The sequence below is a fragment of the Heterodontus francisci genome, chromosome 37 (genome assembly GCF_036365525.1).
Source record: "Heterodontus francisci isolate sHetFra1 chromosome 37, sHetFra1.hap1, whole genome shotgun sequence".
NCBI lineage: Eukaryota > Metazoa > Chordata > Chondrichthyes > Heterodontiformes > Heterodontidae > Heterodontus > Heterodontus francisci.
The window spans coordinates 11,810,198-11,826,463 of record NC_090407.1 but is presented as its reverse complement, the minus strand read 5'-3'; the positions used below and the strand labels follow the sequence as shown (position 1 = coordinate 11,826,463).

Sequence of the window (16,266 nt, the reverse complement as noted above, 5' to 3'; positions counted from 1 at the left end):
CAGTCGAATGAATATCCCCAGGCTGGCAGATGCTAATGCACCAGATTAACGGTTTCTCTATCCAGCATGTTGACACCTCCTGCTCCTATTGATAACATTTTAGTAGCAATGATTCTATTGTGTTCAGTCTTATCTGAATTTGTAGAAAGAAGTAATTGGTGTCATAAAGAGAACAAAACCTCCATGACTTGTATAACAGCAAACTGTTGGAAAACACGAGCTCCAATAAGAACAGAAAAAATATATCGCCATTCTACAGTTGCTCTTTAATCGCATGAGTGCTTTTGGCATTATCTGTTCTGGGTGCAACATTCACACAGTAATTGCTGTCAATTTAAAGGGACAGGATGGTTTACAGCCCAAGATAACCTGCACAGGGCTCATAAAACAAAAGTAAACAAGTTCCCTGCAACTCCTGGCTCCATTCCAAGTTTTGAAAATCTCCAAAGGATTTGGTTTACAATGCAGGTCAGAATATTCCAGCACATTCTGCCTAGTCAAGTGTGTGCCTAAATGAAAACATTTTGGAACAATGCATTCACAACTGCTTCACTGGACTGTCTAAATATACACCAAACATCTGCACTTAATGCACTGTCACCGTTTTCAGGGCAATATCAACTTGTGTACATTAATGCACTGAAATTAGATGAGCTCCCAGCTTCTCTGTTTCTCTCTACACAGATGCTGCCAGTATTTGCGGCACTTTCTGTTTTTATCCCAGCTCCTCCCCTCAGCATCATTCCCAGCACCTCCCCTTAGCACCACTCCTAGCTGCTCCCCTCTGCATCACTCCCCTCTGAGATGTCCCCAGAATTGCATATTTGTGCCAACATCCACTATCTAGGTTTATACAAGAAGATGGATGAGAGTCAGTGCCTTCGGGTGAGGAGAGGGGACACTTGAGAAAGAAGGGCATTTCTGCTCTGTCTGGGATAGATTGGCAATCTGACTCAGAGAGGCTGAAAGGACAATAGTTTGGGAAATAAACATATTGTGCTGGTGCAGTAAGGAGCGGCACAGTGGCGCAATGGTTAGCACCGCAGCCTCACAGCTCCAGCGACCCGGGTTCGGTTCTGGGTACTGCCTGTGTGGAGTTTGCAAGTTCTCCCTGTGACCGCATGGGTTTCCGCCGGGTGCTCCGGTTTCCTCCCACAGCTAAAGACTTGCAGGTTGATAGGTAAATTGGCCATTGTAAATTGCCTCCAGTGTAGGTAGGTGGTAGGAGAATGGTGGGGATGTGGTAGGGAATATGGAATTAATGTAGGATTAGTATAAGTGGGTGGTTGTTGGTCGGCACAGACTCGGTGGGCCGAAGCGCCTGTTTCAATGCTGTATCTCTCTATGAATCTATGAGTGCTTTGCAGAGCTTGGGATCGAGACACGGAATTGGACCATTGAAGCTCTACTGTGTGTTGGTGCTGAAACTCGTAGCTTAAAAGAGCAAAGTATTCCTCCTTCACCCTTATAAACACAAAAATACCTTCCAAAAACCTGTTATTTTTCCCCAGTTAGTCAGGTTAGCACTCATGATAATAATGAGCATACCTTCGTTCAAAGAATAACAACTATCGTATGCAATGTGTAATTAATCATCTGAAAGATAGAAGCAGAATTGCGCACTAAAGTAGTTGACCTCCAGAGTAATCTAACAGGCATAATGAGCATTGCTGTGGTTAATGAGACAGAATGGCAGTGCCCCCTTAGAATTAGTGCAGCAGGCAGCAAAGTAGGATATTGAGACTGTCACAGTGTGGTAGCAAGCTTCAAACTCACATCAGGGAATTAGCCTGTTTGTGGGTGTGAGTCTGTAGATGTTTATAAATTGCTATAAAAAAAGCAGAGCAGATTCAGACTCATGGTTTTATAAATAGAGGCATAGAGTACAAAAGCAAAGAAGTTAAGCTGGACCTTTATAAATCACCGGTTAGGCCTCAGCTGGAGTATTGGCTGATTCTGGGCACTACACGTTCGGAAGGATGTCAAAGCCATGGAGAGGGTACAGAATGATTTATTAGAATGAGAGGTGATCTCATCGAAATATACAAAATTCTTACAGGGCTCGACAAGGTCGATAGAGGAAGGATGTTTCCCTTGGCTGGTGGGTCTAGACCAGGGGACACAGTCTCAGAATAAGAGATCGGCTATTTAGGACTGAAAAGAGGAGGAGTTTCTTCACTCAGAGGGTGGTGAATCTGTGGAATTCTTTACCCCAGAGGGCTGTGGATGCTCAGTCATTGAGTATGTTCAAGACAGAAATCAATAGATTTCTAGATTTAAAGATATCAAGGGATATGGGGATCGTGTGGGAAAATGGCATTGAGCTGGAAGATCAGCCATGATCGAGTTGAATGGTGGAGCAAGCTTGAGGGGACAAATAGTCCACTCTTGCTCCTGTTTCGTATGTTCCTATGGTACCACAGATGAGGAACTTCAGTTATGTGGAGAGACTAGAGAAGCTGGGATTGTTTTTCTAAGAGCAGACAAGGTTAAGGGGAGATTTTGTACAGGTGTTTGAAATTATGAGGGGTTTTGATAGAGTATATAATGGGAAAGTGTTTCCACTGGCAGGAAGATTGGTAACCAGAGGACACAGATTTAAGGTAATTGGCAAAAGAACCAGAGGGAGATGAGGAGAATTCTTTTTAACACAGTGAGTTGTTGTAATCTGCACTGCCTAAAAGGGTGGTGGAAGTAGATTCAGTCGTAACTTTCGAAAGAGAATTGGATAAATATTTGAAAGAGAAAAAAATTACCAGGCCATAGGGAAAGAGCAGGGTAGTGACACTGATTGGATAGCTCTTTCAAGTGCCAGCACAGCCACAGAATTGCTTCCTGAGCTGTATAATTCTCTGGCTATATGAATGTTCTGACTTTTGAGGGACCCAAGTACAGGTTTATGGTCAGTCCTCTTCATTTTACCCTCTAACTTAGTGGCAGATGTGACACTGAGGAGGTCAATAGCATTTAAAGTTTTGAAGTGCTTGTAATATCTGTAGTAACTGAATCTACTTTGAATCACATTGATCCACACCAATCCACTTGATTTGGTTATAGATTAAATGCAGAATATACTGAAAACTGTATATAAACACTGAATAATTCACTGAATTAAGCAGTATTTCAGCACAGAGGCTGACTGATTAACCATTCAGTGCCCGAACATGACTGACTGTTCAGTGCCGTAATTAAGAGGGCATAAGGTACTGATCAATTAGTGTCTAGTTACAACACTGACCAGTCATTCACTATCTTTTACAGTCTGACCAAATAGGGTACTCTATTGATTGACCAATTGGTGTCTGTCACTGATTGGTCAATCAGTGACTGTTACTGGTTGACCATTCATTTCTTTTACAGATTGATTAATTAATGTATATTATTGCTTGATACATTTATGTCTGAATCTGATGAAGGATTTAGTGCTGTAATTGATTGACCATTCAGTGTTGTTAGTGGCAGCACAGAATGGCCAGTCGGTGCTGTTACTGATGGCTCAGTGCTCCAGTTATATATAAGTTATTTCATAGAGGTGGGAATACAACGTGTGTTTTTGTGTTCTTTATTGTGAAAGCTGAGATCTCTCCATTGCTGCGTTGCTTAAGTGGGGCCAGTGCAGGGGCTGATGCTCCTGCACAATTAGACACAGTTTCAGAGTACAACAGATTTCCGTTACTCTCTTGAATTATTGAACTGTTTGTGCTCATTATCAGTAGACATGATAACTAATGCTCTTCCTGCTAAAACATTCAGCCATTTGTTGTTGTTTTATTGAATGGTCATGTTTTCAGGATCTATTTTGAGACACTGGGTGAATTGTGGGATTGAGTGTTTTCAATTGTGGACCACAGTTTCTTCAGGTATATGCACAGATAATGATGGTTAAGTACAGAGAATCCATCAACCTCACACAATTATGTTGCTGTTACAGTAAGTACATTATTATATAAAGTAGAGTTTTCACAATACTGCTTTTGGAGCTCTACAAAAAACATATTATAACCCTCCAAAAGTTCAGTTGTAAAATGCACAAGCCCATGTGGAACTGATCCATACATGCCATCAAAGTAGTTTTCTTTAAAATACTCTTTGCACCAGTTTTCTGCTCTTGTAAATGACCATAACCTGGGGTTGATTTTCACCATCACTGGGCAGTAACCTGGCAGAGAGGATCTCCTGCCTCTAGTAGAATTGTCCCGGCAGCCGTTCCATTGAAACTGCACTTTCTGCAGGGAAGATAAATCTCTAACTGAAATGCTTCTTCCAATCTCTTTAAACATACCTTCATACGACGTCTGCAGCATGAATGCAAAGCAGTTTTGCTTCCCGCTGCCACTACAGGTTTATCGTGTAAGTTTGAAGTTCGTTCCCGCCCAGACTCCAGAGTGAGGGTTTTTTTTCCAGGGAATCTCTTTGCACTTTGCGCTGGAGTTGGGTTGGGCATTGACACTTGATTTATACTTACCTTGGTATAAAGCAAAAGAAATCATAATTGATGTGAATGCAATGTATGCTCAACATGAGTGAACATATAAAACAGAGATTTTACAGACTGGCTTTTCTACTCCAGTATTTCTTTCTCACACTCCTGTTAACAGTATATGCTCAGCAGGATTTCTCCACACTACTTCACTGTTAGATATTCCTTTTCCATGAAACAATGGATGACTATCAGACAGATGCATGGAGTCTTAAGGTGAACAGGGCTTGTTGGAAGCGAGCACCGAAACACAGGTGATTTTAAGTATTTGCTTTGCCTTTTCATCAGGAGCCCCTGCATGGCAGCAGCTCAATCAGACTAAAAGGATAGTTGCTCTAATCCAGGCCATCTGGGATGTTCTTCGTCTCCAGCTGAGAATTTGTCCATTTCAATGTGTAAGAAGATTATGGTTGCGCTGAGTCATAGGTGCTGAGAGCTTGCTTAGTGCTGAGTCTCAGTTAGAGGTCATTGTATTGGATACATGGTGTGTAAATATCAGCATGAATGCTATAATCAACACTGAATATGTTCCTTCAATAATTAAATAAGCTCATGAAAAGGAGACTGGTTAATCAGGAGAAACTTCTTTATCTAGAGAGTGCTTAGAATGTGGAACATGGAGTAGTTGAGGCATAGATGCATTTAAGAGAAAGCTGGATAATTATATGAGGCAGAAATGAATAGAAGGTTATGCAGATAGGGTGAGATGAAGTAGGGAGTGAGGAGACTCAGCTGAAGCATAAACACCAGCATGGACTAGTTAGACAAGGACCTGGAAGGACAAAGGCAGCAGGTGCATGGGAAAACCACCACCTCCACTACCTGGCATTCTTTTGCTTGCACAAGTAGTCAATGTTTGCCTGCACACTTGTAGCAATGTGGAATATTCTGGATAGACATCCGTCTTTTCAGGAGTGATCTTGATCGCTCTCTCTCCCACTTCTCTCTCTTTCTCTCTCTCTCTCTGTCTCCTTATCTGTGTTCCCCCCCCCTCTCTGTGTCATTCCCCTCCCCCCTCTCGTCCCTCTCGTTCTGTATCGCCCTCTCTGCTCCCTCTCGCCCTCTCTCCCCTTTCTCTCTGTCTGTTTCCCCATCTCTCTCCCTCTGCCCCATCTCTCTCCCTCTGCCCCATCTCTCTCCCTCTGCCCCATCTCTCTCCCTCTGCCCCATCTGTCCCTCTGCCCCATCTGTCTCTTCTGTTCCCCCTCTCTCTCTTTGTCCCCCCTTCTCTCTCTCTTTGTCCCCCCTTCTCTCTCTCTCTGTGCCCCCTCTTTCTGTGCCCCCTCTTTCTCTTCTCTCCCCCCTCTCCCTCTCTCTCACTCTCTCCCCCTCTCTCTCTCTCTGTCCCGCCCCCCCCCCCTCTCTTAATTGGCCAACTCCGGGAAGGTCGCGACCGAAGACCCACCACGGCCAGCTCCAGGTTCCCAACCCCGAATTGAGTTCGATGTCAGGGTCCCGAAGATCTCAGAAAAATCTATAATTGTACATATCTGCAGTCAAATGAATGCAGTTTTCCTATAATCCACCAATATCCACAGAATCCTATTTGATAACCAGCAAATCTGAGCTAACTACACAGGAATCACTCGGTACATTGATTAGACTATGGGTGAAGTACTTTGTGTAATTTTGGGCAGTTTTAAGGACTCCATTCGTGAAAGGATATCGGAACCATTGAAAACATGTAATTTGATGAATTAGGGTGATACAACGATGAGAGAATTTAATTACAATCTAATGAAAGATATAGGGCTTTATTCATTGGGGTACAGTAGGTTAAGGGGAATCTAATAGAGGTGACTAATATTCTGAAAGATTAGAAAAAATTATTAGAATATGGAATGCATTTCCACAAGAGGTGACTTGAGTCTTTGGCTGAGGGTAGCATTCCTGCCTCTGATTCAGCAGGTGAAGCGTTTGAGCTGGACTCTAGGCATCCCCTAGGGACTGGAGACTAGAATATGGTCTCCCAATACTGGGTAGACATCCAACAGGGTTACTTGCGTCCAATGAGTGCAGGTGGTCTTTAATGAGGGGAGGTGGTGGCGTACAAATAATCTAGAGGTCCAGGCTAATGCCCTGGGGATAAAAACAAGAAATGCTGGAATCACTCAGCAGGTCAGGCAGCATCTGTGGAAAGAGAAGCAGAGTTAACGTTTCGGGTCAGTGACCCTTCTTCGGAACAAGGAGGGTTCCGAAGAAGGGTCACTGACCCGAAACGTTAACTCTGCTTCTCTTTCCACAGATGCTGCCAGACCTGCTGAGTGATTCCAGCATTTCTTGTTTTTATTTCAGATTTCCAGCATCCGCAGTATTTTGCTTTTATTTTAATGCCCTGGGGACATGGGTTCAAATCCCACCACTGTAGCTGGTGGAATATAAATTCAGTTAATTCATACAAATCTGGAATTGAAAGCTATCTGGTTCACTAATGTCCATTAGGGAAGGAAATCTGCCATCCTTACCTGGTTTGGCCTGCATGTGACTCCAGACTTACAGCAATGTGGTTGACTCTTAACTGTCCTCTGAAATGGCCTAGCAGGCCACACAGTTGTCAAGGGCAATTAGGGATGGGCAACAAATGTTGGCCATGCCAGTGACACCTACATCCCATGTAAGAATAAAAAAAACCTTGGTTGCAAGCCAGCTAGGAGCAGGACAATGTGAAACCACCTCAACGACTTTTCCTTGGTAAGTGACTCAAGAATCTCATGTGCTAGGACCTGGGGCAGAATGCGGTGGACAGAAGTAGCTTTTGCAACTAATTCAATCATTATGTTTAAAAGGTAATTAGATAAAGACTTCTCCAAGTTTTCAATATTACAAACTGGGAAAAAGAGAATAGAAATGGGATTAAAACGCTAATGCAAAACTGCACTGCACAGACACAATGGGCTGAATAGCCTCCTTTCACACCTCCGTTTCGAAGATAAGAAAGAAATTTTAAAAATGGCATTTTTTTTCTCCGTTCAGTGTTGTAAATACGCAAATGAAAAATGGTGCCACGCCCCTATATTTGGCCAGCCAGGAAGGCCACTTGGAGGCTGTCCAGTATCTTGTGAAAGAATGTGGAGCAGACCCACATCTACGAGCCAATGATGGGATGACTGCACTCCACTCGGCAGCACAGATGGGACACAATACTGTAATCGTCTGGCTGGTAGGTTCTGCTCTTGGAACACAAGGCTGGGATGGGCTAAACTGGACTGGTGAATCTCTTTAGCTAAAACTGCCATCTCCAATTTGGTGGTCCAAGTTATGGGGATTCTTGAATCTTCAACCTATAACATGTTGCCCAATTGTTTACACCAACCACTATATAGTGCCTTTAACGCAAAGTACGTTCCAAAGCATTTCAAAGCATAGGGAAATGGATCTTGAGTCCAGAATGTTGAAAGTTGAATGAGTGACTGAAGGCTTGACTGAAGGTTTTCATAGGAGAGAGGGGAGTGGAGAGGTTTAAGGAGGGAATTCCAGAGTGTGTGACTCAGGCAGCTGAAGGCTGTGCCACTAATGGGGGGATGAAGGGAGCTAGAGGATGCACAAAAGGCTGGAGTCAGAGAAATGAAGTATTGGGAAGAGGGTATAGAGGACTGGAGCTTGCAGAGATAGGGTGAAAGGATTTAAAAGTGAGATGCATAATGAAATTGACATTGGTTGAAGTGGAGATCTTGATCCAGATTATTGCTTCCTCCGGACAAAGAGCAATGAAAAGAGTTCTAGAGTTAAACAGGTGTTGAATACTGACAGAGAGAGTATGGTAACCAGTAAATGAAACCTCAGTGGATCTCCTTCGGAGCAGCAATCTACAAGAGCCAAAGAAAGTAATTACTTCCACTTGTGTGAGTCTGTCAACAATATTTGATTGAAACTAGTTTGGAAAGACAGGACACCATGGGATGATAGAACATTAATTTGTGCCTGCAGCTGGTCAGATGTTGGTGAGTGCTTGATGTCATCAATGTCGTTAGGGGAGACCACTGGATGAAGCCCTGCAGAGATGAGGAAGGCTGGTCACCATCATAAGCTCCTCTCATGCACCCTAGTGACTGGTTGTGGGGTGGAATGGCGGAGACCTGGAGATCAGTTCGCCTTCCTGCTTGATCTGTTGGCCAAGGTATTGTTTGGTGTGGGAAACCTAGAAGTAGGGGAAAGGAGTGACTATAAAATGACTTGGGAAAATGAAACATTACGGAATGTTTGCAATTACTGTATTGTACCATGACTACTGCAGGCCTGGATCTAAATTCTAGTGAATTCCTATGGGATTGCTCAAAGATTAAGACCGTTAGTCCTTTAGCAGCAGACAAACTGGTTAATAAGTTCAGGACAATATCATTGTAATATTAATATGCCTCTCCACGTGCGATTGATAAATTGTTTTTCTCAGGATCATTTTGCTTGCTTACATTCCCTCCTCTTCTCTGCACAGGTGAGTTTTTCAGACATTAGTCTGTCAGACCAGGATGATGAAGGGGCCACAGCTATGCACTTCGCTGCTAGTCGAGGACATGCTAAGGTTCTCAGCTGGCTATTGCTTCACGGAGGTGAAATTGTTGCGGACAGTTGGGGAGGCACCCCGTTACATGACGCTGCAGAGAACGGGGAACTAGAGGCAAGTTTTACAACACTGCATGTATTCGAAGTGTAGTTTCTATAGAATAACAGATTGTTGAGAGTCAGTTAAACACTGGAAGGTATATTCTACCTAGCTTAGCTTCCTGGGCTGAATTTTATTGACTCCCCACCCCGCGCCAATGTCAGGAATTTCAGAAGAAGGAGTTAAGTGCCTGTTTATACTGTAAATTCAAGGTCCAATTCTTTTGCTCTGAGTCCATGTCAAAGAATAGTTAACAGATTAAAGAGATAGATGAAAATGAACGTGGACAGTACTGAGCTCAGAGTGAAACTTTCTGTAATGTTGCTTCTATTTTACTATCTCTGAATGTTTCTACATTTTTGGGTCAAGGTTCCTAAGTTGGTGATTAAACAGTTATTTTCTTCCACAGGAATTCTTCAGAAAATAATGATTGGGGGAGGGTTATTCAAGCCTGCTCTGCCATTAAATTAGATCATGGTTGATCTGAAGCTTAACTCCGTTCTGGACTCCCCTACCAGAGGAAATCATTTCTCTCCATCTGCCCTATCGGCTCCTTTAATCATGTTAAACAACTCAATTAGATCACCCCTCAGTACTCTGTCTTCAAGGAAATACGAGCCAATTCTGTGCGACCCATCTTCATAATTTAACCCGTTTATAGCCCTGGTCTCATTCTGGTGACTCAGCACTGCAAACCCCTCCTTGGCCCTTAGCTCACAACCAGCATAGCTTTGACAATGCACGAGATCTATGTGCGTCCCTGAGCCACTTTGACCATTTACTTGGGGAGCAGCTGCTTCACATCCACAATCCGGATGTGCCCATGGCAGGAAAACTGGAACGAGCACTAAGTACCCAGCTGGTACTGGCATTTCCTGGCACAGAGGAAGCAAATTAGTGAAAGAAAGAGTTGTTCTTTCTTTTAATAACACTGATGGCACAGAACTTTGTACTCCCCTAGGCTTCCGTTCCTCTATAAAACTCACATTCTATGGCCCATGCCAGGTGAGCTCTGCACATCTGTGTAATCTTTCTTCTCACCCTTACTGTAATATACTTCCTGCTGTGATCTTGTAAATGACTGTCATCGTGTCCCACGGCAACAGGTGCCAAGACCATAATTGGGCAGGTTCAAGTTACGTGATATTCCTGGTGGAGTAACCTTTGGGGACTGACTGTTTTCTGGAAACAGATGCCAGCGAACATGTTATAAAACATTCAGAATGTGGCTAGGTCCCTGTACTACTCTGTGAATTAAAGCTCAGTATTAAAGTTGGACATAAATGTTGTTCATATTCAGTAAAGGAAATGGGTATGGATTATATAGTGTAATTTTATTGCAGCACAAACATAATTACAGACTACAAAATATCACTCTAGTTTGGATCACGTGGCATAATATCACCTAAGTGTGAATCACGCAGTTCAATGTCACTGCAGTATGAGTCACATGGTAGAATCTCACTGCAGTCTATCTTGTGGCTCCGTGTCCCTGGACATGATGCAGTGCCACTCTAGGGAGAATCGGTGGGATAATGTGACTCCAGTATGAGTGGAGTTATGGTCAATACTATTTCAACTAGATGGAGTTACGAGCACCTGCCTTTTGTTAATGGAACTACCTTGACCGTGCTGAATATTTTCTGAGCAGTTTGGGGCAGCTGACCAAACAAGATGCACCTGTAGAGAGGCAGCCACCTGCCAGTGCCACGTTACAACAACAACTTGCATTTATATAGTGCCTTTAAAGTAGGAAAACGTCACAAGGCGCTTCACAGGAGCGTTATCCAACAAAAATTGACACTGAGCCACAAAAGGAGGCATTAGGACAGGTGACCAAATGCTGAGTCAAAGAGGTAGGTTTTAAGAAGCCTCATAAAGAAGGGAGAGAGAAGTGGAGAGGTATAAGGGAGGGAATTCCAGATCTCCGGGCCTAGGCAGCTGGAGAGATGGCCGCTAACGGTTGGGCAGAGTGATTCGGGGATGCATAGGAGGCCATTGACCGTGCCAATTCCAGAGGGCACTGGTGGGTACAATCCCGCTGTAATTGCCTGGATTGTGGACAGTGGATTTTCTGCCCCATTGTCCCTAAATGATAATAACACCCTTGAACCAAGCAGAGAATTTCAGTGTGAGGAATTATCTGCCAACTAAATCTACAAAGACACCTGATTTTGAAAGCTGCAATCTTTCATGATGGGAACTACCTGATGCATAAGATGTTTACTTATCAAATGATCTCTCCTACTTTTCAACCAAAAATTTTTCTTTAAAAATCCACAGCCGATGTATAAGATGCTCCATTATTAATGTGGCTGTCTCTGAGTGGAAAGTCTGATTTTAATAGGAGCTGGCTGTAGCTCACAGCGAAGGGCGTGAGAGGCGAGGAACCAGGGAGAAGGCAACCGAGGCTGTCCAATCCAGAATAGAAATGATAGCAGGACAAGGCGAGGAGTGGGTGAACTTCAGGATTGTCAGACCCCCTTAACTTCAAACCCTCTCCCCCACACCCACTTCCCAAATAATGGTTAACATTTTATAGTCAGTATGTACAATAGGCCGGAACAAGATGCTTCCCCCTTTTAACCTTGCAATCCAACCAAGACCGAAGGCTCTAAAAATCCTACTGGAAATTTCAAGTTGTCTTTTGTCCAAAAAAATGCAAAACTGCCCATAAGTTTAGCACAAAACTGGAAATCTTGCTGAGATAATTATCTCAACAGATAGTGCTTCATATGGGCATTCTACAGTTAAATCAGTGTGACCTTTGATCGGTGAGTATTTTTATGCTGATACAAACTGGGAAACCATTCTCTTACCAACAAGGATGGTTTCATAGGAAAGACAACTGGCTTATTCATGTTGGGGAACAGTAGAGATTGATTCTGTGTCTAATTAGTACTTGATCTGAGAGAGTTTAATGGTGACACTGCGTATCAAAACTAGGAAACAATTCCCCAGTTTCAATTTGGTGAGTACAAACTCCATGCCCCCCACCAATAAAAGAATAAATGTCTCATCACTTGGACAATGACTTACATTTTTTCTTATACTTGTTGACTGGCATCTTTTTTTCAATGAGAAAACACAATGATGCACAGAAGATATTGTCAACCTCAAATTACAGAGCCCTGAGCCCCTCTTAGTGACCCAGCCACAAATATGTTAGTTTACAATAGCTGGTTGGACAGATGGTGGGCATCTTAACCTTTATCACTTGAGGTGGTCCTCAGGTTATGTTGCTAAGCAATGACATGCCAATGGGAGACATTCTAAGCAAAATAAAGTGCTCACCACTATTTCCTTGGCAATTGGACCATTATCAGTTTATCAGTTTTTCTGCCTGCATATATTAAACAATCGATCCATGAGGGACTTGTTCATTTTTCAATCTTTTATTTCACAAACTGTAGGCCATAGGCACACTCAGAAAATCATTTGTGTAATAATATGCAAGTGAGCTTCTGCCTTTGAGGCCATTATATATAGAAAAACAGCACATCCTTTTACAACCCAGGGAAGGGGTTACCTTCGATGGTGCAGGAGACCACAACATTTGCAAAGATGAGGTAGATTGTAGTGTAGATAAGTAGTGTTTTAGCGAGACTAGGCTTGCATTTTAAAGGACTGCCTGTAGACTGTAGGAGGACAGGGAAGATTGAGGGAGATTAGGAGTTCCACAAGTTTGTTACTGGGAAAGAATGAGATACAGTGCAGGATGGTGCAGTGAGTTTGGATTTCAGCACCTGTAGAGAGGAGGATGGGTGTCTATGTTGGACCATTAGGTGCATGGATGGAACAAGAGAGGAAAGCACAGTAATAAAAAATAGGGAAATAATAGAATGTTTCTGATAGAGGTTGGCTAATAGTGAGAGAAAGAGTTTTACCAGCCCTGTAGGGATAGGCTTGAAGGTGAAGGGGAAGAGGGGGAGGGTGGTGGGGAGAGAGTAAAATGGCCATGGAAGGCTGGTAGTGGAGTGCTCAATGCCTTCCCTGTGCCATTGTGGATGGCCTTCCTGCCCAAAGACCAATTGAGGCCCTTACGTGACCAATTAAGGGCCACTTAAAGGCCTCATCCTGCCACCCACTGGTACCCTGCACCCCATGAGGAGGCTGACCAGTAAAACCTGGCGGCTTCCTTGTGGACTCGGGGAGAGGGGGTGGAGCCCTTCTGATCGGGCACTCTGTGGACCAGGTCGGGCCACCCTGCAGCAAGGTCTGCCCCCCTCGGAATTCCCCCCCGCCCTCAACAACAACCCTGCCCACCTGCCTGCCTCACCAGGGCCTGCCTGAGTGGTTCTGGGGCCTCCTCCTTTGCTGTTGCTTCAGGCTGGCTGCAGTCCCAGCAGTGGCCACTACTTCCAGTGATGCTGCTGGTAATGAAGAGCTGCTGGCCCTCTGTTTGACCAGCAGCTCTTGGAGGCAGGACCTCCACCCTTAAAGGACAGGCAGCCCCAATGCCAGGCAGTTAACTGCCTGGAATGCATAGAATTGCATCATGGCTGCCCGAAATTGTCACGGCGGGGTTGCCCCCAGCTTTCTAGCCTGCGTTCAGGGCCAACGCTGCGGCCCTTAAATTCAGCCCAAAGAGTGCATATTAGGTGACATTCTAATGTGTGTAAAACAAAATGACTCAAACAAATACTTGTGTTCCAACTCAGTTACCATATGCAGTTTATATTGTGTGATGCACAATATTCAGCATTACTTTGCCATTTTCTAGAATGAATGCAATAGCAACATTCCTTGTGTAAATAATGGACTCTAGTTAGAATTGATTTTCTTACTGATTTGTTTGGAGAGTTCTCAGGTAGTGTGTTGTAACCAAAGCAGCAACATTTATTGTGCTTTTCTACAGATATGCCAAATGCTTACTATTCACTTGTTCCACCACAGTGTTGTCAGATCTTGGTGGTCAATGGTGTTGACCTGGGTGTTCGTGATCATGATGGCTACACATCAGCAGACCTAGCTGATTACAATGGACACAGTCAATGCGCCAAGTATCTCAAGACAGTTGAGAACATGGTAAGAGAAATATAAGAGAGAAATGTTAACGGGCTGACATAATTATGAGGAGGTCCCTGTGATTCACACCACACAAAGGGCAGTTGCAGTTTGGAGGATGATTTTATTGTTCCTCCTATGTTTTCCTCTGTTCTGGTCCTAATAGGAACAATGTGCATTTGGCTACACGTTCCGCAGACAAGCATGGCTGTCTGATACCTGACTCAAGTGTCCATCCTTAGTTGAAACAGTGATGCCACAACTCTGCGGGCTATCCGGGTGAAATCTTGTCCCTGCTTGGGTGTTCACACATGTTAGTGACTGGGAGGGGGAACTTTGGCCAATGTTTTCTTATCTTCTCCCTCCCATGCAGCTCAGGGAATCGAAATACTGCACCGGCTAAAATCAATTAACTCAACATCAAAGCAGAGATCAAATTTGGGATCTGTCAAGTCTGTATAATTTACTGCATTTGCCAAGTTGGCCTATCAAAGCGTATCGGATAATTTTAATAATTAGACCCTTTCTAGTTTACCTATATCTATTAACTCTGAACGTTTCTTCAGCATTTTCAAACCCTGTAGGTTCAGGAACCATTTACCTGTTTTCTACCAATGCACAAGGGGACACAGAAAGAAAAGGTATACTTCAAATTCACACACTTGAGCAAATAACTAAGGTGTTTATTTTCCCAATGAAGCCCAACAAAATGTTCTCTACAACTGCTGGGTGTATTAGGATTATAAAGATTGCACAGCCAGGAGATCCAATTATATCTGTGCTCGAAGGATATTTTGTCAGGCTTCCTTGGGGCTTTCTGGAGTTGGACTCAATTGGCAAGGATCTGTTTGCACATTTGGGCTGATAACTAAGGTGTTTATTTTACCAAGAAAAAGAGAATTCTCTTTCTGTAGCAGCTTGACTCTACGTTGCAAGTTGATGGTCATAGAGTGATACAGCACTGAAACAGGCCCTTCGGCCCACCGAGTCCATGCCGACCATCACCCACCCATTTATACTAATCCTACATTAATCCCATGTCCCCTACCACATGCTCACCTTCCCTCAATTCTCCTACTACCTGCCTACACTAGGGGCAATTTACAATGGCCAATTTACCTGTCAACCTGCAAGTCTTTGGCTGTGGGAGGAAACCAGAGCACCCAGCGGAAACCCACGCGGTCACAGGGGGATCTTGCAAACTCTGCACAGGCAGTACCCGGAATTGAACCCGGGTCGCTGGAGCTGTGAGGCTACGGTGCTAACCACTGCGTCACTGTGCCGCCATGGTGTTGTCATTTTTTTATTGTGAGAATGAGAATCTCGAGTTTCATTGAAGATTCTGAGGAGGAAATATTTTTCACACAGAACAGTTGAAGGATTATCTGATTTCAGTTCATAACACCTCTGAAGATTTAGGATTTAAGGATTAAGGACCAGTTACCAACACTGGGTAATGCTATGCAGTGTTTGGAAAGAATGTGCTTCTTGTGCCAGTCATTGTGCAGTTTAGGTACTCGGGCTGGCTCATGTAAATTGGAAGAAGAGAAAAACTCTAGCTCTTTGCAGTCAGCTGTATCAATATTGGTGAATGGACGTGTGCCAAGTTTGGAATTGAGGAACTCATACTTAGCCTCTTATTAATGTAATCTTTTGAACCTGTAAACTGTAAGCTCTGTTCTAAGATGGCCAAAGTAAACAACATTCTTTTAACTGTAGCCATTGTGATTCCATTGGTATTTTGTTTAACCACAATGTGACCTAGGTATTCTTTTCATGTAGGGCAGTAAAGATTGAGCAGTGGGGACGCCCAATTAACCATCCACACAAAGAATATCTGTGCTATGCTGCATTGGCCATATCTGGGGCAGGACTCAGTGTGGCAAGGATCCACTTTAGGACTGCATTTGAAGGGCGTGTGTTAAGCCAGAGATGAGACCAAAGGAAGCCAGTATTATTCCAGCCTCTAACTAGTGATAGTCTGGAGTCTTGTCCACAGCATCATAAGACATGGAAAGCACTTTGCAGGGCCATCAGCTAAACTGAAGCTAAAACTCTTGCTTTGGAATTAAAGTCTGAACCCAAGGTGCCCATTGAATATGAACAGTAGCCAATACTAATGGCCAATGAAAGATATAGAACCCAGGGAAGGTTTTCTTCCATTACCTTCAGATTTCAG

At 43.6% G+C, this 16,266-nt stretch overlaps 1 protein-coding gene across 2 annotated transcripts in view; it reads left to right on the top strand.

The window, feature by feature from the left end:
- espn (espin) overlaps positions 1-16,266 on the top strand; it is a 135,712-nt gene that overhangs the window by 30,208 nt on the left and 89,238 nt on the right. For both annotated transcript variants that reach the window (XM_068017116.1, XM_068017115.1), the window contains exons 3-5: positions 7,454-7,640; positions 8,913-9,095; positions 13,977-14,108. In XM_068017116.1, the coding sequence (XP_067873217.1) occupies positions 7,454-7,640; positions 8,913-9,095; positions 13,977-14,108 (502 nt within the window). The remainder of the gene's footprint in view (positions 1-7,453; positions 7,641-8,912; positions 9,096-13,976; positions 14,109-16,266) is intronic.